This window comes from Eumetopias jubatus, unplaced genomic scaffold (assembly GCF_037043125.1).
Source record: "Eumetopias jubatus isolate StellerSeaLion01/CBP00866 unplaced genomic scaffold, mEumJub1_p1.0 scaffold_10, whole genome shotgun sequence".
Lineage (NCBI taxonomy): Eukaryota > Metazoa > Chordata > Mammalia > Carnivora > Otariidae > Eumetopias > Eumetopias jubatus.
Window position 1 is genome coordinate 116,613,392 of NW_028274816.1, and position 27,294 is coordinate 116,640,685.

At 35.2% G+C, this 27,294-nt stretch overlaps 1 protein-coding gene across 1 annotated transcript in view; it reads left to right on the plus strand.

Moving 5' to 3' along the window:
• MED13 (mediator complex subunit 13) overlaps positions 1–24,252 on the plus strand; it is a 99,921-nt gene extending 75,669 nt beyond the window's left edge. The window contains exons 17-30 of the mRNA XM_028109058.1: positions 230–391; positions 2,856–3,079; positions 4,985–5,174; positions 6,115–6,577; positions 7,786–8,005; positions 8,995–9,186; positions 9,384–9,607; positions 11,447–11,589; positions 12,093–12,251; positions 12,367–12,555; positions 14,515–14,663; positions 16,573–16,746; positions 19,402–19,502; positions 20,234–24,252. Coding sequence (XP_027964859.1) covers positions 230–391; positions 2,856–3,079; positions 4,985–5,174; positions 6,115–6,577; positions 7,786–8,005; positions 8,995–9,186; positions 9,384–9,607; positions 11,447–11,589; positions 12,093–12,251; positions 12,367–12,555; positions 14,515–14,663; positions 16,573–16,746; positions 19,402–19,502; positions 20,234–20,366 — 2,723 coding nt within the window. The 3' untranslated portion in view covers positions 20,367–24,252. The remainder of the gene's footprint in view (positions 1–229; positions 392–2,855; positions 3,080–4,984; positions 5,175–6,114; positions 6,578–7,785; positions 8,006–8,994; positions 9,187–9,383; positions 9,608–11,446; positions 11,590–12,092; positions 12,252–12,366; positions 12,556–14,514; positions 14,664–16,572; positions 16,747–19,401; positions 19,503–20,233) is intronic.
• The last annotated feature ends 3,042 nt before the right edge of the window (positions 24,253–27,294 follow it).

Sequence of the window (27,294 nt, forward strand, 5' to 3'; positions counted from 1 at the left end):
ATGGAGAGGAGTTATAATAACTTTTTTCTTATGTCTGTTCTAGGTAAGTATCTAGAAGAACCATTTCTACAGATCATTTGAGATTGAACCTAATACAGTTCTCTGCACAAGCAGATGCTTAATCTTGATGATTGAAGTTGAACTTTCATGTATTTTGTTATAAAATTTTATTTCTTCATGTTGGCAATAGCAATTCTTAACTTTTTTTTTTTTTTTTTAATGGTTGTAGATGTGAGTATGCAGTGCTCACAGGATATACTTCGAATGCTCCTCTCTCTTCAGCCAGTTCTTCAGGATGCTATTCAGAAAAAAAGAACAGTAAGGCCTTGGGGAGTTCAAGGTCCTCTCACTTGGCAACAATTTCATAAAATGGCTGGCCGAGGCTCTTATGGTAAGTAGTTTATAGTAATGTGTATTGACTGATTTTATATCAGCCCTTTATTTTTGTGCCCAACTTGGAATAAGCACATTTGTCTTCCTTAAATATTTTTGTGGCATATGCTTGACTTAAGGCCAGGGTGGTCAATCTTAGCCTTCATTACTTTGAGCATTTCCAACATTTAATTTACTGGGTTCTCCAGCCCCTCTTCAGAAAGAACAGCTTCCCTTAGATCTGTTTTTACAGATGAGACTCACCAGTAAGATTTTATATGAAGAAAGAATCGTACTGCCAAAATTTTTAAAATAAATGAACACTACTTTCATTGTAAATTATCACTTTACAAAGTTGAATGAAGAATGGGGTGAAAAGAAGAAGATACTACTAGTGATGAAAGACCCCAAGTTCTTCATTTAATGATTGAGCCACCCAGGTGCCCCAACCCAAGTTCTTCATTTAAAAAAACAAAACAGAAATTTGCTGGTTGTAAGAGTAGCAAATGAATACTCTAAATATGGTACACAGTACAGGGGTGCCCGGCTGGCTCAGTCAGTGGAACATGTAGCTCTTGATCTCAGGTTTGTGAGTTCGAGCTCCACATCGGGTGTAGAGATTACTTAAATATGAAATCTTTAAAATATATGGATGGGGCGCCTGGGTGGCTCAGTTGGTTAAGCGACTGCGTTCGGCTAAGGTCATGAACCTGGAGTCCTGGGATCGAGTCCCGCATCGGGCTCCCTGCTCAGCAGGGAGTCTGCTTCTCCCTCTGACCCTAACCCCTCTCATGTGCTCTCTCTCTCATTCTCTCTCTCTCAAATAAATAAAATCTTTAAAAAATAAAATAATATATGTATGTATGGTACACAGTAGATTTATGGTCATCTGTCAAGGCAAAGAACATTCAAAATACTTGAACTATCTGTTGAAGATTGTCTCTGAAAGGTGGGAGCTTTTGAAATATATTTGGAGGGCGCCTGGGTGGCTCAGTCAGTTAAGCATCTGCCTTCAGCTCAGGTCATGATTCCAGGGTCCTGGGATCAAGTCCCGCATCGGGCTCTTGCTCCTTGGGAGCCTGCTTCTCCCTCTGCCTCTTTCTCTCTCTTTTCTCTGTGTCTCTCATGAGTAAATAAATAAAATCTTTAAAAAAAAAAAAAAGAAAAAAGAAAAATGCAGGTTAATTATATTTTTGCATTCTTTAAAAAACCAAATAGTGTGTACACACACGCACGCACGCGCACACACACACACAGTGTTCTGCACCTTACCAGTACACAGAGCTGTCTTTCTTTATTTTTAATGGGCATGTATTTCATTGTTCTTTACATATGATAATACTTTACCAATCCACTGTTTATGGACATACATAGTGTTTCTTTCATTGTCATCACAACTGTTTTTCTATACTGCACACATCTCTGGCTTAAAGGATGTGTGTTTTGTTGTTGTTGTTTTTATTGTTGCCAAATTACTCTCTGCGTATCAATTTAAACTCCCACCAGCAAAATGCCTGTTTCGGGAAACCCTTGCTAAAGTAGATGGGTGAAAATGGTTGTTTTATTATAGCTTGAGAAATGGCATAGCACAGACTGTAAGAGTAGATTTCCTGGCCTCTAATCCCATGTCTGCCACTTCTTGTGTGATTCAGACAAGTTGCTTAACTTCTTCATTCCTGCTTTCTCACCTCTAAAATGAGGTTAATATTAGTATCTGCCTTATAAGGTTTTGTGAGGATTAAATGAGTTAATATGTGTAAAGTTAGTATGTGTAAAGATCCTTGAACAGTACCTAGCACATAGTAAATGTTACAGTTTTTCACCAATAATTATTTTAAATTGCTTTCTCTTAATGAGATTGAGCAGCTTTTTATGTATAAGATATTTCCTTTTCTGTGAACTTACTTCATACACTTTACCTATTTTTCTGTTAGGTTGTTGATCATTTTCTTAGGGATTTATAAGTCCCCTTTATATGGTAAGGAGTTTAACCTTTTGTCATCTGCATTACAAATCTTTTTTCCAATTTGTTGTTAATCATTTGGCTTTTTTGTAATGTTTTTTATGCCAAATTTTAAAATTTATATAGTCAGATTGATCAGCTTTTAAATGGACAGGTTTTATGTTATGCTTAGAAAGGCTTTCCCCAATCCAAATTTATAAAAAATAAAATAAAACTCCACTCCCATGTTTTCTTTTGTACTTCTAAGTTTTTTCATTTGAATTTTTTAAACAATTAAAACAATTTTAAGGATTAAATAAATTAAATTAATGTAAGTCATGTTTCCTAAAGACCATTTAGCAAATTCCTAACTGTGGAAAAGTCTCAATCATGGATTGACTTTAGATATTTTTATCTTTAATCAAATATTTTTGCTAATGACTTCAGTAACTTTGACATTTAAATGAAAGGAAGACATGTAACTGCTTTAAAGTATTTCCTTTTTTTTTTTTAATATTAAAATATGTTTTTTCCTGTTTAGGAACTGATGAATCCCCAGAACCACTGCCAATCCCTACATTTTTGTTGGGTTATGATTATGATTTTCTGGTGCTTTCTCCATTTGCGCTCCCTTATTGGGAGAGACTTATGCTGGAACCCTATGGATCTCAAAGAGATATAGCCTATGTTGTATTATGTCCAGAAAATGAAGCCTTGTTAAATGGAGCCAAAAGCTTTTTTAGAGACCTCACTGCGATATATGAGGTAGGTGTTTAAAAAGAGGTATTCGGGGGTGGTGGGGGGAGTCAGCTTCTCCCTCTTCCTCTGCTCCTCTGCCTGACTCTTGCGTGCGTGCGCGCTCTCTCACGCTCTCTTCTCTCTTAAATAAATAAAGATCTTTAAAAAAAAAGAGGTGGCATTTTAAAACTATAATTTGTATATTTATATATGAAATATACTGGGCAATTCAGTTGATTGGGACAGAGTAATAATGATGTGAAACTAGTTGTATAGTTCTCATGCTAGCCAGTTATGTTCTTTACAGCATTTGACCTGGACTGTCTGATGTGTGTGCCATGGGTCTCGGTGAAATCACTGTATTGGGGAAAAACCATTGAGGACATATGTATGCCATTTAAGATGTTTTTTTTTTTTTTAAATAAAGGGTTGCATTATTAAATAACCAGGAAAAAAATTACATTTATAAAAATTCTAGTCCTGGGCGCCTGGGTGGCTCAGTTGGTTAAGCGACTGCCTTCGGCTCAGGTCATGATCCTGGAGTCCCTGGATTGAGTCCCGCGTTGGGCTCCCTGCTCGGCAGGGAGTCTGCTTCTCCCTCTGACCCTCCCCCCATCTCATGTGCTTTCTCTCATTCTCTCTCTCTCTCAAATAAATAAAATCTTTAAAAAAAAAAAATTCTAGTCCTGATTCTCTAGACCTCAGGTGCTGACACTAGGCCTCACTTTCATAAAGTAAAGTTGTATTAGATTTCTCTATGATCTATATCATTTCTGAAATTCTTGAGTGATTTTTTAAATTCTTAACTGATCTTATAATTCTCATGTTGTATCCATCACTGAGTGCAGTGATTACAAATTTTAAGTGCTACAGGACATAAAGTCTTAACTTCATTTTACTTTCCTTTCCCCATAAATGCTTAGAAATCCAGTCTTTAAAATTTAATTTCTTCTACAGTCTGAGTTGTTTGTGCTTACTTAGCTCCTTTTAAATGTTCCACTTAATTACAAGGTATCTGTCCTGTGGATTTTGGAAATAAATATTTCCCAAGGAGTATTACTTGGAACACTAGTTCTGCAAAATCTTTCCAGAAAAAAGTTCCATAATTAAACAGGTTTGGGGAAACATTACATATTATTTTACTTTTTAAGAGAGTCACTATTCATATTAGATTATTAAAGCTTTTGAAAGTTGGTTTGTTTTTTTTTTTAAGCTTTTTAAAGTCTTTAACAGTAAAGAAATCCTCTCTCTAGGGGTGCCTAGCTGACTCTTTTGGTGGAAGTGTGACTCTTGATCTCAGGATTGTAAAGTCAAGCCCCACACTGGGTGTGGAGCCTACTTAAAAAAAAAAAATCCTCTAGATTTTCTTAATTTAGTATTACAAACTTACTTGATATTGGACTTCTTGTAACAAACATCAGCGGCCCACAGAATTGGAGGGAAAGGTGACAAATACATGGTATATTTATATACCAATTTTTATTTTTATTTGACTTGGCTATATGTGCATTTTTATGCTCACTATCTGTATTCTACAAGTTTTCATTATTCAAACCACATAGTTCTTGTGCCGTTATTATCTAGGTGTTTTATTTCATTGGAGATAGTTTAATTTAAAAAAAAAAAGTAATGGATTTCTAATGTAAAAAAGAAAAAGATGTACTACTTCACTTGATATTTTTATCCCAAATGTTAATTATAAATTATAAAGCTTAATTTAAATAACTTAAATGCTTGGGGCACCTGGCTGGCTCAGTTGGTAGAGCATGGAGCGCTTGATCTCAGGGTTGTGAGTTCGAGTCCCGTGTTGGGTGTAAAGATTACTTAGAAATATATCTTTTAAAAAATAAATAACTTCAATGCTTTATTTTATAGTGTGTACTCATACTATAATAAATTCACTAATTCTCCTTTCTGTATGTATATCTGTAGTCCTGTCGATTAGGTCAGCATAGACCTATTTCTCGACTATTGACGGATGGGATCATGAGAGTTGGATCTACTGCATCAAAGAAACTATCAGAAAAGTTGGTAGCAGAATGGTTTTCTCAGGCAGCTGATGGTAACAATGAAGCATTTTCTAAACTCAAGCTTTATGCACAAGTCTGCAGATATGATCTAGGTATTAAATTTGTGTTTATTTTATAAAACCAATGGTTGCAAAGTATGGCCCAATGTATCTGCTGTTTTTGTAAATAAAATTTTATTGGAACCCAGCTCTGCTCATCTATTTACATATTGTCTGTGGCTGCTTTTGTGCTACAAGATCTGAGCTGAATAGTTGAGACAGACTGTGTGACCCCCAAAACCCAAAATATTTACTGTCTGACCCTTTACAGAAAAAGTTTGCTGATCCCTAAAATAGGGATCCTATCAGGTAAGAAGAAATTGTGGGTATAAACAATTTCCTTTGCTTCTGTAGGATCTGATGAATTTGTGTTTTTATTTACGCTTATTAACATTAAGATTCTTGATTTGTTAATGGTTTAGAGATAAAATAACTTGTATTACCTCTACAACACCAAGAAAACAGTTCTTTGTTGGAACTAAGAAAATAACTATTTAAGACTTGGTTTTAACACTCTTGAATTAACATTGGATTAAATATCAGTGGACTTTAGACTTAATCTAAGGAAACACAACCAAAATATTGACCCTCATTAGGCATCTCTATAATATGAACCCCATGATAACATTTTTTATTTTATATCTAGTTAGCTCTCAGTTTAGTCAGTGTTTATTCAACTTGTGATTTAGGAACCCTTTGAATGGTTTGATGAAAATTTGCTAGATTGTTTTCATTCAATTAATTATAACTAGTAAATATAATTTTGTTATACTTTCATGGGAACCATTTCTTTATTTTGTATGAAGTTCCATTTAAAATTTGTTTCTTCAGTTTCTGGGCAAAAGAAAAAGCTTTATCTCCTACATTGTTAGCATGCAGCTAAGGGAGGGTAATTACCAAAAGGCATCAATAGATTATTATTCACATAGAATAAAAAAAGAACCAATCAGTGAAGTAAAGAATTAAATATCCTGCCTGTTTTTATTACCTTTAGGTCCTTATCTTGCTTCCCAGCCTTTGGACAGCTCTCTACTTTCCCAGCCAAATTTAGTTGCCCCTACAAGTCAATCTTTGATTACTCCACCTCAGATGACAAGTACTGGAAACGCTAATACTCCATCTGCCACCCTAGCATCTGCAGCAAGCAGCACTATGACAATGACTTCAGGTGTTACCATGTCTTCTTCAGTTGCCACAGCTAATTCAACTTTGACCACAACTGCAACTTCATCTTCATCATCCTCCAACTTGAATAGTGGAGTATCATCAAATAAACTGCCCTCATTTCCACCCTTTGGCAGTATGAACAGTAATGCCACAGGATCCATGTCTACACAAGCAAGTACAGTTCAGAATGGCCAGCTAGGAGGGCAACAGTCATCAGCTCTACCAACAGCAGGGATTTCTGGAGAATCATCTTCACTTCCCACTCAGCCTCATCCTGATGTGTCTGAAAGGTACCTTTACTATTCTTTGCAGAAATGTAAATACATTATGCTTCTTTCTGTCTAAGATAGTCCTTGTGAATGAACATGGAAAGTTTTTTGATCTTATCCTTGAAATTTTAGTTTTTGTAATGTTGATTATTTTATCTCTAAAATTATAATGCACACTCTTCATAAAGTCTTTAGCATAGAATCGTAAAATCTCATGGAATTAAGACCTTTAAAACCATTTAGTTCAACTATCCTGTGATGTTTGAATCTCTTCTGTGACATAACTGTTTAAGTAAATTAGCCTTTGCAAATCACTACAATGATTTAGAAGTCACTACTGAACCAGTCTGTTCAGAGCTTATTAAGAGCCATACAGAGATTTGGATCTCAGCTCTGCCATTTACTGGCTATGTGACTTTAGGAAAGTTGTCTGACTTCTCTGAGCATGTTATTTGTAAAATGGGAGCAGTAGGATATAATGTACATTAAGTGCTTTATACAGTGCTTCCAAACACGTGAGTTATTTATGACAGCAATGATAATTGCAGTTCTCTATTCCTTTTATGATGAAGGTATTGAGTGAGCTTCCCTTTTGACTTACAGGTTAGGTTAACATGAGCTTAGTAATATCTTTCAGTTACCCAGATGCACTTTGCTCAAAGTTAAACTTATTTATGTGAGTAAAAACAAACTATTAATTTACCCAGGTTGATGCATTCATCTTGAACATCTAAAGAGATTTGGAGTTTTAAAAAAATATCACCATCAAAGAATGAAGCTTGTGCACTATTAAAGTTATGAAGTGTGAAATGAATATGTATAGGCTATTAATGTAGTAGAACATTGACTAAGTCTGAAAACCTGGTGTCTTTCTGGTCTGGCTCTGCTTTGTCATCTTTAGCAGCTCAGTGAACTATCTTTGTCTCAGTTTTATCACTTAAGCATTAAGCTCTCTAGTGTTTTTGGATATTCTGTGGTTTTAAAAATTCTATTCCCTTTTTTAATGCAAGCCCTCTTAACGTAAGGGTATTTGTATACCATGAAATTGTGTGCACAGTGTTTACTATTCTATTTGGAGAGAAAGAGATGTCCCTTAATTTTTAGAGAAGCTCTCCGACACTCCCCACCGGAAGAAGGGGAGAGGTTACTAAGAACCTGCTTTTTGATATTACCTCAAAAAGTATGGTACAACTTTTTTCCTAACTGTATATTTCTACCTTAAATTTTAGCACAATGGATCGGGATAAAGTGGGTATCCCCACAGATGGTGATTCACATGCAATCACTTATCCACCTGCAATTGTTGTTTATATAATTGATCCTTTTACTTATGAAAATAAAGAGGAGAGCACTAATTCTTCTAATGTATGGACTTTGGGGCTACTTCGATGCTTTCTGGAAATGGTCCAGACTCTTCCTCCTCATATTAAGAGTACTGTTTCTGTACAGGTAAGAATAATTTTTGCAAGTTAAACAGTTTGATGTAGACAGAAGTTAAAGCCAGGTTCTATTATATTTTACTTTAAGTGATATTATAATAGAATCCCTAGGGATTTTATAAAAGATAAACTTTACAATCATACCACAATAATAATGGAGAATAAAAAGGTTGCATTTAAGTACATTAAATATTTCTCTTGTGTTATAAACCAGTTTTTAAATTGATAAGCTTAAATAGAAGACCAGAGCATGGATCTATATAAACTAAACTAGAGTTCTAAATAAGATAGATTGCAAGTAAAAGTAAGAAATTAATGATATTGGGGGTGCCGGGGTGGCTCAGTACGTTAAGCTTCTGACTTTTGATCTTATTAGCTCATGTCTTGATCTCAGGGTCATGAGTTCAAGCCCTACATTGAGCTCCACACTGGGCATGGGGCCTACATTTTAAAGGAGTGGGCTGCTGGGTAGCTTAGTTGGTTAAGAGTCTTACTGTTGATTTTGGCTCAGGTTATGATCTCAGGGTGCTGGAATTGAGCTCCTTGTCAGACTCCATGCTCAGTGGGAAATCTGCTTGAGGATTCTCTCTCTCTCTCTCTCTCCCTCTCCCTCTGCCTCCCCCCCCCCCCAACTCGCACACGTACTCTCTCACTCTCTCAAAATAAATAACTCTTTAAAAAAACAAAAAATTAAAGAAATTAGTGATATTAACTTGTTTGCAGAGATTGAATTATTTCTTTATAGACTATATATAGTAGGACTAATCAGTGGCAGTATTGATTAACTGCTGTGTAGAAATTTTAAAAGGTTTTTACATAACCTGTTAGTAAAACTGATTATTAAAAACCTGTATAATAAAATATAATTCTTTAGAACATAGTTTTAATTAGGTTTTGTTTAAATTCTCTAGTAAATGTTTTTAGAGTTTTAGACCCATGGTTCTTTTTATTTTTAGTTTTGGAAGTTTAACCTTTGTAATATTTGCCTATAATTCTTAGATTGTTCCTTGTCAGTACCTGTTGCAACCTGTGAAACATGAAGATAGACAAATCTATACCCAGCATTTAAAATCCCTGGCTTTTTCGGCCTTTACCCAATGTCGGAGACCACTTCCAACATCAACCAACGTGAAAACATTGACTGGCTTTGGTCCAGGCTTAGCCATGGAAACTGCTCTTAAAAGTCCTGATGTAAGTATGTTTTCCATGACCAAAGTTATTGAATAACTGTACATTTTATGATTTTATACAAAACTAAGTGCAGTTCTTTGTTTAGTTCTCATTTTCTGATTATCTTATAATTGGATATTGATAATATATCACATTTTCAATAAAAGATTTTTCTATAATTGTCTAGTACCATAGTACCTTTATTTTTTATTTTACAGAGACCAGAGTGTATTCGACTTTATACACCACCTTTTATTCTGGCTCCAGTGAAGGATAAACAGACAGAGCTAGGAGAAACATTTGGAGAAGCTGGACAGAAATATAATGTTCTTTTCGTGGGCTACTGTTTATCACATGATCAAAGATGGATTCTTGCATCTTGCACAGATCTATATGGAGAACTTTTAGAGACTTGTATCATTAACATCGATGTCCCAAATAGGTACCTCTGTTTCCTTAAGTGTATCATTATATCATCCATTTTAAAAAATTCTCTCTCACACACAAATACACACACTGTTTCATTTTTAATGAATAGAAAACTGTTTGGAAGGTCATGGACATTAAGTTTTGGGATTGTGCGTGCTTTTCACTTTTTTGGGTAGTGAATATATTGTATAATTAGAAATAATTTTGAGTGATCTTTGTTATACAGACAAAAGAGATTAAAGTCCCTAAATTCTATGTAATAAAGCTTGAGGCAATGATTTCAGCCTAAGAAATTTTAAAGAATGGAACGAGAGAGCCCTCTGCAATTAAAAAAGAGCATCCTATATAGCATTTACTTCTCTCAGGTACCATCTAAAATATAGTCCCTAATTAACTGAGTTTACTACCTTTACTAAAATTGTTGACTGAAAATTTTCCTTTTAAGTGTTGGAATGTCTTCTGAAAATGGTGGCCTTATTTTTAGAATTCTTCTTGGTAGTAATTAGATATCATGCTCAGTTATTTATCAAGGCTGTAACTAATAGATCACAACAGGTAAGCCTCATATTAAGTTATAACCTAATAGACATTTTCAAGACACTAGTTTCAAGGCTAGTGAACATGGCATAAGAGAACCTGAAAGGCAGGTCGATGAAGTAATGTTCAATTTTGAGGTTTGGTTGTATCCTTTATTTTTTTTATTATATAAAGATCAGTTTCTTTAAGCTCAGAAATTGATTATGTGCAGAAATGTTTAATGAATATTAGGTTATAGTGGTGCTGAAGAAGTGGAATATAGAAACATATTATTGGTTATAAAGATTTATTGACCATTTTTTATAATTCTTAGAGAAATACTTCATACCTTATTTCCTTGACACAATTTTGATTTTTTAAAATGGTCATGAAGTGAGTTTTGGAAATAGTGTGCTTATCTGTGAAGGATGAGAAAGAGTAGAGAAAGAATAATACCACCTTTCCAATACAAAGATAGTATTGCCATTTTACTGAAAGTAGAAGTGAGATAATGGTAAAAAGGTCCAACTCCAGAGTCATGGTGACGTGGGTTCAAATCCCAACTCTCCTACGTACTGGTTATATGATCTTGAGAAAATTACTTTAGCTAGCTGAGCTTCCACTGTGAGAATAAATAAAATAAATAAATAAAACCGGGAGAATAATTTTATCTCCCTCCTAGGGTTTGTTAGGCTGAAATGAGGTATCACATGTAAATTGACTGGGCATAATGCTTGCTATGTATTAAGTGCTCAGTAAATCATAGCTGCCATGGCTCAGCCACAGAGTGCTTATGTCATGTACTTGCCTAATAAAGGACATGCATGCAGAAAACACAACAGTGTTGTTTGGTCTGAGAAGTGTAGTCTTTTGTTTAATATTCTTCAACTTAAAGTATAGAGCAAGGGTTGGCACACCACAGCCCGTGTGCCAAATCTGGCTACATGCGTTTATTTAAGTATTATCTGTGGCTGCTTTCATGCTGTAGCAGCAGAGTTATTATTGCAACAGAATCTTGATGGCCTGCAAAGCTTAATATATTGGCCCTTTAAAGAAAAAGTTTGCAATCTCTGGTGTAGAACAGTGTTTCTGATGAATTTTGGTGGTTCATGGACAATTTTTCTTTTAAGTTAAGAATCTATTTTAATGTGTATTATGAAAAACATAAAGTAGCATGCTAAACACTGTGGTTTTATGTATATTCTTGCTTATGACTTACGTAAAAAGTGTCAGGCATTAAAACTGAGGGACTAGTTTTTCACAAATTTGAGCTCTTTTAAAATGTTCTCGTATGATTTTTAGAAATATTTAATTGTCTCTTTATTCTGTACAACAGGGCTCGTCGGAAAAAAGGATCTGCTAGAAGATTTGGTCTACAGAAACTTTGGGAGTGGTGCTTAGGACTTGTACAAATGAGTTCATTACCCTGGAGAGTTGTAATTGGCCGCTTAGGAAGGATTGGTCATGGAGAATTGAAAGGTAAAATTGTGCTTTGATTGTTAAGTACTTCAACTTCTGTTTTGTGTTACTTAATATACTGTCAGGACACATCTGGGTATATGTTCTGAGTAAAATGCAGACATTATAAAAACTAGTTTTTTGTTTTGTTTTCAAAGAGGAATTACATATGTCTAGGTCACAAATGGCCTAATTCCAATTTTAAAAGGACATTTTATATTTTGACTATACCACCAGTGTTATTACTACTATTCTTATTTATTGTCTTCTATTTTTTCCTCTTTCTGCTTATTATTCAGTTCATCCCCTGTTTAGCAAATACTAATTGATGTTGACATACATTAAAGTTAGGTAGATAAAGGACGTTGAGTAACATCAGCAATATATTTGGCTTGATGATGACTCCTATTGGAGGAATTCACTAGTTTTAAGACCATTATGTTTTAACTTTGGTTCTAGAGGGCGTTAACAGTGCTGTTACTTTGGATATTGTTTTTTTTTTTTTTTACTATTGATACCCACAGATTGGAGCAGTTTGCTGAGTCGTCGAAACTTGCAGTCTCTAAGTAAAAGGCTCAAAGACATGTGTAGAATGTGTGGTATATCTGCTGCAGACTCTCCCAGCATTCTCAGTGCTTGCTTGGTAGCAATGGAACCCCAAGGCTCTTTTGTTATTATGCCAGGTTAGCTATCCTTAGTTTATATCAGATTTAATTTTTCATGTGCTTGTGTTTCTAATATTATGTAAAATTGATTCTTCTTTTATTGAAAGAAAAAATAAATTCTCTTTATTTCCAGATTCTGTGTCAACTGGTTCTGTGTTTGGAAGAAGCACCACTCTAAATATGCAGACATCTCAGATGCTAAATACCCCACAGGATACATCATGTACTCATATACTTGTGTTCCCTACTTCTGCTTCTGTGCAAGTAGCTTCAGCTACTTATACCACTGAAAATTTGGACTTAGCCTTTAATCCCAACAATGGTAGGTGAATTGTTCTTTAAAGGTTTGCAAATATAAAATAAGTCTTGGATGATTGTGGCTGATTTTAGGCTGACGAGTGCCTCCCCAAACCTATCCTTATCCGGTAAATGTTTCTGAAACCTATCAGTGTTAACCTTATATGACCAAAAAAGACTTGGCATATGTGATTAAGTTAAAGATCTTGAGATGGAGAGGTTATCCTGGGTTATGCAGGTGGGCACTAAATGCAATCACATGTATCCTTATAAGAGGGAAGCAAAGGGAAATTTGATGATGCCCAAAAGAGGAGAAGGTCATGTGATGGAAATGGAGGGAAGGAAAGTCACAGAGAAATAATCCTGTGCTGCTGACTTTGAAGATGGAGGAAGGGGGGCCATGGAGCCAAGGAACGCAAGGAGTGTAGTTCTAGATGCTGGAAAAGAGATGAAAACGGATTTCCCCTGGAGGCTCCAGAAAGAGCATAGGCCTCCTGGTTCCTGATGTTGACCTCTAATGACCAGTACTTTGATTTCAGCCCAGTAAAACTGATTTTGGACTTTTGGACCCCAGAACTGTAAGAGAATGAAGGCATGTTGTTTTGAGTCAACAAGTTTGTGGTAATTGGTTAAAAATGCAATAGGAAACTAATACAACCATTCTTCTACCTTCTTGATATTGGAACTAGTGCTGTGAATTATCTCATAAATATTTACTTATTTTAAAAGGCAACATTGATCATAAAATGCACAAGTTTTTGCCTGTGCTGCTCGCTACCTGTACATAAATCATAGACTTTGCAGCATATTTTATATTCCTTTCTAAATTGATTTGCCAAAATAATTTATATAAACTGCCATAGTAGGGAATAACTCTTATAGATAAACTTACAGATTACATTTTAGTAGAAGAGAAAATAAATGATATTCCATTGTTGCTCTGAGGTACCTTAGAAAATGGCACATCTCTAAAGTCACAAGGGGCACCTGGGTGCCTCAGTCGTTTGAGCGTCCCGCTCTTGATTTTGGCTCAGGTCATGATCTCGGGGTCCTGGGATCAAGCCCCATGTCAGGCTCTTTGCTCAGCATGGAGTCTGCTTGAGTTTCTATCCCTCTGCCGCCCACCCCCCAAATAAATAAATCTTAAAAAAAAAAAAAAGAAACAAAATCACAAGTAAGGAGTATTTATTATTTTCTTCTTTCAGTGCGTTATACAATAACTTGAATGTATTTTATATACTAATAAAGAATTAGAGTATTAATTGTGCATAGTCCATTTTAAATACATTTTCATTTCCAGCATACTATGTTTGTTTTGTATTAGTTTTCTGTTGCTGCTGTAGCAAATTGACACATGCTTAGTAGCTTTAAACAACACACATTTATTATCTTACAGTTCTGGAGATCAAAAGTTTAAACCAGTCTTACCTGGGCTGAAGTCAGTGTGTCTGCAGGGTTGGTTCTTTCTGGGAGCTCTAAGGGAGAATCTGTTCCTTTGCCTTTTGCCAGCTTCTAGAGCTCGCCTGCACCTCTTGCTCATGGCCCCTTCTTCCATTTTCAGCAGCAGCAGTGTAGCATCATCACATCTCCATCACTGACTCTAACCCTACTGCCTCCCTCTTATTAGGACCCCTGTGATTACATTGGACCCACCTGGATAATCCAGAATAATCTCCCCATCTCAAGATCCTTAGCTTGATCACATCTGCAAAGTTCTTTATGGTAACATATTCACACATTCCTGGGATTAGGATGTGGACATCTTGGGGGAGGGCATTATTCACACTACCACATGCTTGTTTATAATGTATAATTGTTTATATGGCTCCTAAAACAATACTTGGCACATGGTAGACATTCAATAGATGTTAATTAAATTAACCCATTTTGGTTAAAATTCATTAATTTATTTTAACCCTCTCCTGAAAATGACCGCGGGATGTGAAAAATGGAGGATTTATTTATTTTTCTTTCTTCTGTATAGATGGAGCAGATGGAATGGGTATCTTTGATTTATTAGACACAGGAGATGATCTTGACCCTGATATTATTAATATTCTTCCTGCCTCTCCAACGGGGTCTCCTGTACATTCTCCAGGATCTCATTACCCCCATGGAGGTGATGCTGGCAAGGTAACTGTGTTATAAAAGCTTAATCTAAATGTCATTCATTAACTTATTAATGGATTGATATATGAAATAAAACATTTTTTTCCTGGGAAATTAATAAGAAGTGAGATTAATAGTACATTCTTGCATCCTGTCTTACAGATGTTACAACTTTGAATTGTGAATAATAAAAAGAATATCTAAGGGTCTGCTGTCCCTGACTTCATGTTTTTCTAGACTACTTGGCTTTAGTCCTTTTGTAGTTTTCCTGCCTTTTTACCATTGCTTCTAATCAGGTATAGGATCAGATTATCTGAGAATTAGTATATGCTCTAAGAGATGCCACTCAATCAGGGCTTCCCTCTGTCTTAATTTTTAGCATTTGGGAAGCAGGCTGTCTTGTCCTTCTATTTGAACTCACAACTAATTGGGCTTCATTTGAATAACATCTTTATTTGAGTGAAATTATATATAGTGGTTATTTGATTGTTATAGTATGCATATGTTTAGAATCTGCCCTTTTAAAATAAGGATCTTGGGGTGCCTGGGTAGCTCAGTCGGTTAAGCGTCTGCCTTCAGCTCAGGTCCTGATCCCAGGGTCCTGGGATCGAGCCCCACATTGGGCTCCCTGCTCCGTGGGAAGCCTGCTTCTCCCTCCCCCACTCCCCCTGCTTGTGTTCCCTCTCTCGCTGTCTCTCTCTCTCTGTCAAATAAATAAAATCTTTTTAAAAAAATAAAATAAGGATCTTTCAGGATGCCTGGGTGGCTCAGTTAAGCGCCTGCCTTTGGCTCAGGTCATGATCCCAGAGTCCTGGGATCAAGTCATGCATCTGTCTCCTTGCTCAGCAGGGAGCCTGCTTCTCCCTCTTCCTGCTGCTCTCCCTGCTTCTGCGCGCTCACTCTCTCTCTGACAAGTAAATGGATAAAATCTTAATAAAATAAGGATCTTTCTCCAGTTTTACCTTACATCTTTCCTTTTTTTTTTAAACTGGAAAGAAGTGAGATTATTAGGGTGCCTGGCTGGCTCAGTTGGTAAAGTATGCAACTCTTGATTTCGGGGTTTTAAGTTCGAGCCCCATGTTGGGTGTAGAGATTACATAAAAATAAAAAAAAAACCTTGGAAAAAAGTGAGATTATTGAAAAAATATATATGTATATAGAAAAGCACCAGTAATCTCACCACTTTAATAAAATCGTTTTTACTTTTAGCAGATTACCTTCCTTTCACATGTATTTATATTGTGGCTTTCAATACATATAAATAAGTATAATCACCTTTTAACATCATTGTTTTCCCGTAATTTGTTATATCATTCCCAAAATGTTGGACATTTAAGTATTTTATTTTTTTCTGTTACAAGACAGTATTGCAATGAACATTTCCATGCATATCATTTTTCTTCTTTTTATCTATTTCCTTAACATAAATACCAAGAAATACATGGACTAAATCTGAAGGATATGAGCATCACTTAATAGTTGTCCCTTCCTATTGCCATAATGCTTTCCAAAAAACTAATAACTGCATTTTATAGTGTTAGATGAACAAAGCTAAATTTAATTTACCTTTTGGATTGAGATGTGGTGGTCAGGAATTAGTTGAGGGAGTATTAGGAAGTAAGTTAGAAATTTCATTGAACATTTTGTATTTTTCAATTGGCTGGAAAGGTTTATGCACACATTCACTGAACATGGGCTTGGCATAATAATACAAACTTAAACAGTTGGTATATTAATTTCTTCATATAACTCTTAAAACTCATTCTTTAAATTATGATCTTACTAAGTATATAGCAACTGATTTTTTTCAATATCCTTTAGTATTTTTTTAAATGGGTGTCATAAGATAGACTGATTGCCATAAACCATTCTGTATATCTAGTGCCAAGGTATATCAAGTGAACTAACACACTTTTAATTTTCTCTATTTAAGGGCCAGGGTACTGATCGGCTACTTTCAACAGAATCTCATGATGAAGTAACTAATATTCTTCAGCAACCATTGGCCCTTGGTTACTTTGTATCAACTGCCAAAGCGGGTCCGTTACCTGACTGGTTCTGGTCAGCATGTCCTCAAGCACAATATCAGTGTCCCCTTTTTCTTAAGGTATTTCCATTTCTATGCCAGTTCCTAAATAATGCTAATTGATGGCTTAATTCCTAAGAAATAGAAGTGTCTAAGGTCTTATTAAATGCATTTTGAAATATGACAAGATCACAAGGAAGTTACCTAATTATGAAACAGCTCTATACTTTTTAAATTGAAACTTAAGTTTGAACTTTTAATTAATCTTAAGTTATATTTCTGGGACCCTTGCTCTTATTATTTGCAGCTGCACATGTGGAAGTTTAAATCTGGGTGAACCTTATATTACTTTTAATCTAACCTTCTCATTTTCTAGGTGAGCATATTAAAGTTCAGAAAAACTCATTTGTCCAAAGTCATAAATTGGTAGTAGACCCAGGACTACAGTCTGGATCCTTTCATGATTATACTGTTACTCTTTGAATTACATCATACTGCTATTATGCCATAATATTTTGGGGATTAAAGGATTCATAGTTTTGTTAAGAATATTTGATATTTAGGTCCGTTTACTACCTCCTTAAAATTTTTTTTCTAGCTTTGTAAATTGCTGTGTTAGACTATTAAGTGGTTTTCAAGTGCTAAGCTTCTCAGACCCATAGTGACTTATTTATCCAAACAAGTTCATTAGCAAGTGACATAACGAGGTTGAGATACATTATAAAATGGTAAAATGAGATGTGAAAGCCCTATCCAGAGTTTGTTACTGCTGTTGCTTACTACTATTCCAGAATAGGAAATTCAGATCTGATTCATTTATTCTTACATAACACGCACCAGAAGTTGACTGTTTTATTCCAGAAGTCATGCTAACCTCACTTCTTGCCAGTTGCTTTTTACATGTAGGATAAAAGTTGGATACTGTGCTTTAGTTTTGGGGGGTTATAGTTTAGTAGGTACCTGAACCAATAGGCTTGTCCTCTCTTAAGCCTGTTGCTATTAAATCTTGATACCCTTGGCCCACATACCATTGAGTCAGTGACATTTGAGACTAAGCATTGAACTTCAGTAGCACATTCATAAAGAATACAACAACTGTTGATCTGAATTGACTATTGATGCAATAATATATTTAGGGAGTGGCAGTCAAGGTAATGAAGTTTTATCATATGACTTTTCTTCCTCTTCCAGTATATGTACAGTGGTCTATACAGATCTCATTACAAGAACATATTCCCAGTGTGTTTCTGCAAAATAGTAGTTGTCGGTGTTTCTTCAAAACAAAGGGTTCTTTGGTCCTTTGGGAAATGTTGCACATGCTTTCTGCCCCCCTTTTCTTGTTATAATACATGTATGCACATTAAAGTTTCTGGAAAAACAGCAGTAAATAACATTGTATACCTACTATTTCCCAAACTTACTTTAATACACCAGAAAGCGATTGTGTAACACCAATGAATAGTTCATGACCTTAGTGTTTCACGGAACATTTTTTTAGGAAACACCACTTTACAAAAAGTCCAAGGGACTATCCAGATTCTTTTCTACTCAATATTTATTTGCAGAGAGGATAGTGTAAAGTGGGCATTCACCCTCAGATACAGTGTAACAAGATTAGGACTTCTGGTCTGAATTACCAGGTAAGGCATAATTTACCATAATTTTGTTCACCTTTTGTTTTCATACATTCCATTTTATTTCCTATACCATAGGCAATAAAACCACCTGATGTGTTTCTCTTTACTTGGAAAAATAATAAATTGTTACCTAGATGATTAAAAAATCTTTTTATCATAGAAATTAAATGGTAATATCTGGTACTGACTATATTCATCTAATTTGTAGTGATATGCCATATGAGACTTTTGTTTATACCTTATAAATCAAGAGTTTATGGGCAGTTAAAAAAACACCTATCTTTGGTTATATTCTTGAATATATAACACAAGAGTTTATATATATGTGTGATATACACAACAGTTGTGGAGAAGAGATGACCTAAATATAAAATAGTATCTTTTACAGTATACAGAATGAGATCTGCTAAGAGTTTCTCCATCTCTCATAGTTTTTTTTTAACACTTTACATATATTGACTCAATAAACAAAAAATTATTCACTTTAATTGAAATTCCTTTCTTCCACTCTTCATTGTCATACCGAAATGGGTGTGACAGTTGTCACCAAGCCTCCGTTATGAAATTGCATGGGCAAAGAAGGCACTATGCACTGTACTAGAGTGCTCACAATTCCACCATAGGTAATTTTGTTTAAAATTTATACCTTTGTAAGCAGTATATTTGCATATACTTACTCCTCTTAACATTTTTCAGTGCTAGACCTATGTGTATGTGCATAAAGTTCTATGTAACCTGTAGACAGACTTCAGGTTTATCAGCTTAGTGCTTCTTTAAACATTTACGCAACTAAGCATGTTACACTCAGAAAATAGATGCCTTTAAATGACTTTTAAAATAACTTTTCAATAACCTTTTTAAGGATTATTATGTGGTCTCAAAAGCAATAGAGCTGACGAAAATAAAGTAAGATTCAGTATAAGTTATGCACTTAAAAATTCTGTAATAAATTGGTTAAACAAGGAGGACAAGCATCTTTATAGTGGTGCCCATTCATTACATAGGTCTAAAATGTATTTCATCAAGGACGAGACTTTGGGAAAATAAGGTAAAACCAACAACTTTTCCATTTGGCTGACTGATTTCCTGTTTTTTTTAGGCCTCTTTGCACCTCCACGTGCCTTCAGTGCAATCTGACGAGCTGCTTCACAGTAAACACTCCCACCCACTTGACTCAAATCAGACTTCAGATGTCCTCAGGTATAACTCTTTTTACCGTTAAAGGTTCTCCATTACATCTTTGAAAGAATATAATGTTGATTCTTACATATTTCTCTCATATTTGACAATAATTAACAGTTGTGTACCCTTGGATCTCTAGATGAAGTACATCATTCAGAATGAGTGCTTTTCTTTCTAGCATGTGTAATCTACTTTTGAGAGTTCTTTTTATGAAAATTAGTTAATCTTTAATCTCCCCAAGGACTCTTTATTCCATACCTTCCACCATTTTTTAAAGTAGCTTTGAGGGGCGCCTGGGTGGCTCAGTTGGTTAAGCGTCTGCCTTCGGCTCCTCATGATCCCAGGGTCCTGGGATCCTTGCTAAGCAGGGAGTCTGCTTCTCCCTCTCCCTCTGGGGCTCCCCCTCCTTGTGCACTCTCTCTCTGTCAAATGAATAAGTAAAGTCTTCAAAAAAATAAAAAGGGGCGCCTTGGTGGCTCAGTCGTTAAGCGTCTGCCTTCGGCTCAGGTCATGATCCCAGGGTCCTGGGATCAAGCCCCGCATCGGGCTCCCTGCTCCGCGGGAAGCCTGCTTCTCCCTCTCCCACTCCCCCTGCTTGTGTTCCCTCTCTCGCTGTGTCTCTCTGTCAAATAAATAAAATCTTTAAAAATTGAAATAAAAAATAAAGTAGCTTTGAATCTTAGATGCTATAATTGGGAACTGTTTCCAAAATCTACAGTGAAAGTAAATACATGACTTACACTTTCCAGGTTTGTTTTGGAACAGTACAATGCACTCTCCTGGCTAACCTGTGACCCTGCAATCCAGGACAGACGCTCATGTCTCCCAATTCATTTTGTGGTGCTGAATCAGTTATATAACTTTATCATGAATATGCTGTGATCTTCATTCGATGGAACTGTGCAAGAAAAGAACAAGGAAAAAAGATATTTCGCTGCAAGATTAAGTTACAGTTATCTTCTCAGTGAAAGTCATCTGTGATGGGGTCTAATTCTTATTACTTCAACAAATATTGTTTTGACTTGGGGGGAGGGGCTATAACCCTGCTATTTTTCATTGACTATACTGAACTCTTTAGGATGATGACTGATCATACAAAACGTATTATAACATTTTCGTAGCAAAATTAACCTTTTTTTTCCAGTCACAGTATTTGTGAAAAGTAATGAGCCATAGTACCCAGTCATATTAAATGAATATTAAAAGCATGGAGAGGAAACATGAGGAACAATGAATTTCAACATACGGCTTCAGAACATCAAGATGTTCTTATATTGGATTATAGTATCTAGTATTCAAAAATGCCTGCATCTCTTATTTATTGTAAGTTTTTAAATGTATAAATTGTCTTATATTTCTTAACCTCTTTTATAAAAATTTTCCTAGAAGGTTTATACTGCCTTCTTGCTTTAAAGCAATTGGTCTAAAATATATGTAATCGTCTTAATTAAAAAGTTGCAGTAGGGTTGCTTTTAGAGTATTATTTTTTTGTAAGGGGGTGGGTGGGACAGTAAATTTGTATTGTCTCAATGTACAGTTTAATGGGGATAGAGGGAGAATAATGTCCATACCATTGTGTGTGGAGGATTTACAGCTAAGCTGTAGTTGCAGAGTACATGTACAGTAATGAAGTTCACTGTGTTTATAAATTGAAAAGGTACTGGGTCTTACAGCATTTTATATATCACACCTTTACAGAATAACATGATGGCAATATACAAGTGATATTGTTGGGTGGTTTAACTTAGAATAAAATGAGAATTCTTCAGTTATATTTTGTACTATGGTTTAGGGCTATGACTAATATTTCAGGCCATTTCCAGTGAAAGAAACTTAGTTTTACAAGAAAAACATTTGCTACTGAATGCTTAAACTAATTTTGGTGTTTAATGTTACATGCTTAAATGTTTTTGGTTTTGGTTTTTTTTTTTCAGTTTTGACAGTGGCACATCTAGGCATGGGAATATTATTAATTATGAAAATTATCTTCAGGATCTGCTATAAGGTTGAAATTTAGCCCAGCTCTAGGCATTTTACAAATTATTTTAAGAACAGTCACTCTGTTTGACTTTTTTTGTTTTTTAAATTAAAGATTGGGAATGTGTGTGAGAGTATGCATATGTATGGGTGTGTGTGTGCAATCAAACTGTGGTGTAAATAGATTCTCAGTGAATTCTGGTATTCATACTCTATTCCACTAGTTAAAAAACCATTTTCTAAACTTAACCTGTTTCCTTTTGCCTTTTTTATTTATTTAATTTTCTTGGTTTGGAGATGGCAGTCCCAAACACCAGAGTCTGTACTTTTCTATTACACAGCTCAGATTAAGGCAGGGCATATGCCAAGGAGGTTCTCACCTCCCTAAAGAAGGGACTTGAATTTTAGGGACTTTAATTCACCCCTTCCTTCAACACAGCTTTCCCCCTTCTTGTTTGCACATGCCAAGAGAAATGCTTTTATGCAGGCTTTACCCCCTTAAAATGTTGTTTCTACAGTGCTGCTCACAGGAGAGTCCAAGTTAGCCTCCTACCTTTGTTGCTGACTTGAATTCACAGTCACCAAGTCTACCTATCTTTCTTGGAAGCAGTCTAGCAAAATTTGGAATTTGTACATTCACTAATTCTCCACAAAGACAAAATCAATTGTATTTACAAAACTGTAATTCGGTATGTTTTGTTTTGTTTTTACTGAAACTTGTTTTGTAAATACTATATGCTTAGCTTAAATATCACTTTCTTATAAACAGTATAACTTCAAATTGTGTATATTAAAACATTAGCAAGTCTTGTTTTTTCTATGAAGAACACAACTGGTGACGAAGGTTTTCAATCACTTCTTCAAAATTACAATGCAATTCCAGTGGTCAGCATTTTTGAAATTAAAATTTAAAGATCACATCTCTGCATTCATTTTTAAATTATGCTAGCACACTACAGATTATGTTGGCATGTTTTGTTCTGTACTTAAAAAAAAACTTGTCTGAGATTTGAGGGAAAAGATGCTTATTTGGAATTTCTATAAAAAGTATCCTTTTTAAAATATACTTAGCCCAGTAGTGACTTCTAAAAATAAAAACTATATTCTCAGTTGTTTAATATCACTAGCTTATAGTAACCACACCTCAGTTTTGAAAATAGATTTTTAAAAAATTATTCCCTGACAGTTTCTTTTATATGGAGCCATAAGGAAGGAACGCAGTGTACAATTCCTTTTTATCTGGGAGTCAGGGAGTAGTTCCCAAATATACAGGATTTACTGATAAGACTTTTTTTTTCTTCCCTTCACATATAAATTCACACTTAAATAGAAAATTACTAAATAGTCATTAGAAAAAGTCAGGAGACTTATTTCAGAAAAAAAAAATTAACCTTTTGTGCAGGATGATGGATCTGACTTACTAATGTACTGTCACAGACAAGTATGGGTAGTATTTTTTTGTTTGTTTAAATGGTAAGCAAAATAATACATTCTTTATACCAGTTGATCACCAACACCTTGACTTCTTTGTTACAGTGCTAATGTCTATTTTTTGTGCAGTTATCCATTACCAAGCAGGGTGGAAGTTCAGTATTTTGGCATTTAAAAAGATTAGTTACATAATGTCTGCTTCCAACCAGTGAGAAACATCTAGCCATACTTTCTTATGCAAGCCATTCAGTTTTCAGGACTGTGAATTAACACTGTATGAATAAATTTCTGTACACCTTATTGTTTGGCCAGAAGGCCACCAAGTGTACTTATATGTAATCCTTAAATTTTAAAGTAGCTGTAATTTTTAAATCTTTCTAAACTTTTCTTAAACCACTAAAATTAAGCTCTTACTACTTAGTCAACTATCCTCAGCTGTATTCGTACTCAATTGTCAGTATGGCACAGATTACTGTATGAAAATATTCTCCTTTCGTCTTCATATTTACCTTCTGAGGTAATTTTTTAACTTAATGTGTTACTACAAAGATTTGCAGATCTTTAATCAAGCACTATGTTAATACTGTAATATCAAAATACTATGTTGCATTATTTAAAATGTTCAAATTGAATACATTAAAAGTTTTTAAATGCTGTCGCATCATATAAGTTGCTATTCATCCACTATGGCATCGCATATCAGTCTATTAATACATTTAATGTTGCATGAGTAATGTTTTGGTCTGGGTTTCCTCTTAAGATTTTAGTTTGTCTAAATTAAGGAAAAATGTTTTTGACATTTTTTTTTTTGGCCCTGCTCTCCCCCTCCCCCACTCTCCCCCCAATCCCCCAATCAGCTGGAAATCTTAACCTTCTGGTTTTTCTTGGTGTTTTAATGGGCCCAGAACTGTGGTTTAAATTTTCATATGTGTTTTCTCTTTTGTGGAGTATTAATTAAAAAACTGGATTTGGGACCTAAAATACTCCTCAGGTTGATGTATTCATGAAGTTTTAAAATAGCTTTAGTTTTCAAAGTAACTGGATTTGTGGACCTTAAAGTTACTGAGTTTAAACTACAAATTGTAACGTCATTACTGGACATGTCAGCATCAACTCTCTCAAAATAGCTTGGTCACTTTATGAAGGGGCGTTTTAAAGTTGTTGTTTAGCAGTGACATTTAATATGGTCCAATTGCTTTTTTTTTTTTAATGTAACAAAAAAAGAATAAGGAACAAACACTATTGCTGCCGAATGCCATAACACTGAGTTGTACAAATTGTGATTGAGGAAATGAAAAGGTTTATACTTTTTAAAAAAAAAAAAAACTTCAAATGGAATAAATTATTCATGAAGCCTTCATTGTGGTGTCTCATTCTGTTCAAAATATTTCCATCTTAAACTTACGTAAAAATTAGTATTTTTTTTCATCGTAAGTGGAAAGGGGTAACCTAAAAATTAATTGATGGGACTTTTAATTTCTCCATCTGTGGTATTTTATTTAAAAAAAAGATTTTAACTGTTTCAGTGATTAATATACAGGAAAATTATATATGTATGTACATACTCCTGTTAGGCTGATCAGTTTGGTATCCATTTTCTAGTCTAAACAAGCTACTTTCAAATATTTAAAGCTTAGTTCAATCCTATTTTTTTGATCACATAAATGTTTTTGAAACATAAAGGGGTTCAGATATGAACAATCCATTAAAAATATTTTGTATAAGCACCCATTTTAAATATTTTTGTACAAACTTAAGCTGAGTAAGGACAAACCCCAAAATCGTTGTGTTCATTTTGAAATAGTTTCTGCCAACAAAAATATTAAAATAAGCCTTTTAAAGGGGATATATGTGGTTGGAACTTGTACTTAAGTTATTCTTTGTCTCACAGTTTATATTTTCTGTGATTTTTTTTTTTTCTTGGTAGCTTAAAAACCCTTTATGGGTGCTTCTTGCTCTAAATATCAAAAGTCTTACATGGTCTGTCCCCTACCTTCTTTTCCACAGGCCTCAGAATGGGCTTTCCTGTGTTTTCCTCCCAGTCTCTTAGGCATATGAGTTCTTTGAAAGCCCTATGGTTATTTTTGCCTTAAGACTTCCCCCACTTTCCACATACACACCCTTGCTTCATACTAGGTCCCCAAGTTATATTTCTTTATTGTAATATTCTATATGGAGCCTTCATAAGTGTTTTTCACAGTTTGTATATGTCTCCTACCAAACAACCCTATGAGGGCAGAAAATGGGTCTATTTTGCTTACTCCTGCATCTAGAATCCAACACAACATCTAGCACATTAGTAAGGCACTGAAAAACTTGAATAGACTTCTTGTGATAAGTACCTCAAACTACAGTACTTAGTTGAAGCGTGAGTTTTGCAAATAATTTAAATGAACTTGTACAATTCTAATTAGGACTATTTTCACATTAGTAGAAATAGTTTAGGATCACTAGATTAGGATTCTTGTGCTCTTAGGTTTGCTACCTTCTAACTGGTGACTACAGAGAAAACATTGGAACCTCTTGAGATGTCACAGTTTGTTCATTTGTACGTGAACTCCATAGTAACCATACCTTCCTAACATTAGCTTTGGGAACCTCAAAGGATTACAAAAATTTAGAAATTTGTAAAATACAAATGTGAGGGATGATTAATACCTGTGTTCTCTAGAAGAGTCAAATCCAGAATAATTAAGCCTTGCCAGAGGGGAAAAATGCTTAAAGGCTACAACAGGACTTTTATTTTTATTTATTTATTTTTTAAAGATTTTATTTCTTTATTTGACAGTGACAGAGACACAGAGAGAGACGGAACACAAGCAGGGGGAGTGGGAGAGGGAGAAGCAGGCTTCCCGCGGAGCAGGGAGCCCGATGTGGGGCTCGATCCCAGGACCCTGGGATCATGACCCGAGCCGAAGGCAGACGCTCAACCAGCTGAGTCACCCAGGCGCCCCTGCAACAGGACTTTTAAAATATGCTCTGGGTGCCTGGGTGGCTCAGTTGGTTGTCTGCCTTCAGCTCAGGTCATGATCTTGGGGTCCTGGAACCAAGTCCTGCTTCGGGCTCTCAGTGGGGAGCCTCCTCCCTCTCACTCTCCCTCTAAATCTCCCTCTCACTCTCCCTCTAAATGGCCCTCTCTCTCAAATAAAATCTTAAAATATGCTTCTAGCAAGATCAAGGATGGAAAAAATGCAAAGAATCAAGGATTTAATACTTTATCTCTCTTTTTTTTAAGATTTATTTATTTATTTGAGACAGCACATGAGAGGGGGGAGGGTCAGAGGGAGAAGCAGACTCTTTCGCTGAGCGGGGAGCCCGATGCAGGACTCGATCCAGGGACTCCTGCATCATGACCTGAGCTGAAGGCAGTCGCTTAACCAACTGAGCCACCCAGGCACCTTCTTTATCTCCTTTCTCTCCTAACCTACTCCCAACTAAAAAAGCCAGCTTGAAGGGTCTTAAAGCTCTAAAGTGTAAAATAACTTGTCTATGATGAAATTAAAATCTGAGATAGTTAACTGACTTAAAGGATTTAAAGGTGCCAGGTCCAAATGAGTTACAACCTTGGTGCTAACAGAACTTCTAGATAATGATTTCAGAAATACTGTAGAAAACTAGAAGATGCCAGAGGAGTGGAAATGTGCAACTTCCCCGGTTTTTTATTTTAAAAAAAGTTAGAAACTACTAACAAATTTACCTCACTTTTATGACAAGATCTTTAGAAACCAGCATAGTTTTACTAAAGCACTGTTTTAATAGACTACTATAAACTAGTTATGAGATACAAACCTTTGACCTTTAGCCCTAGTCTACTGAGAAACATACTTGTATATACATAATTAGTACCATAAGACTTCTAGAGTGATATGAATAAGTGTAGTACATATACAAGAGAGAATAGAATAGTTGAAATCAATCTCCACATTTCATTTTGACAGCATTAACAAACTGATAGAGTATAGAGATGCATATTCAGGTTATTTAATAAGGTCTCATGAGATCATTACACTTAAATCATTAATTCAAACCAGTATTAAGTACCATACTGTGCCAAGGGCAAAGAAATAAAATATAGGTCCTGCCCTCCAACAAGGGGTTTTTGTTTTTTTGGTTGGTTGGTTGGTGTTTTTTTGTTTAGGGGAGACAAGTTTTAACAGTATAGTGCAATATGTGAAGTACTATGATGGAAGGAAGTAAAGGGTGTCTTGGGAGCATCAATGAGACATACTTAAATCTAATGAAGATACAGGTGGTTTGTCAAGGAAAGATTTCTTAGCAAGGAAACACTGGAAGTGAGACTTAAAGTATACATAGGTACTACATAAAGAGAATAAAGGAATTCAGACAGAAGGAACGGGGGGTGGGGATGGAGAAGGCCCATGAGTAGCATGAAGGATTTGGA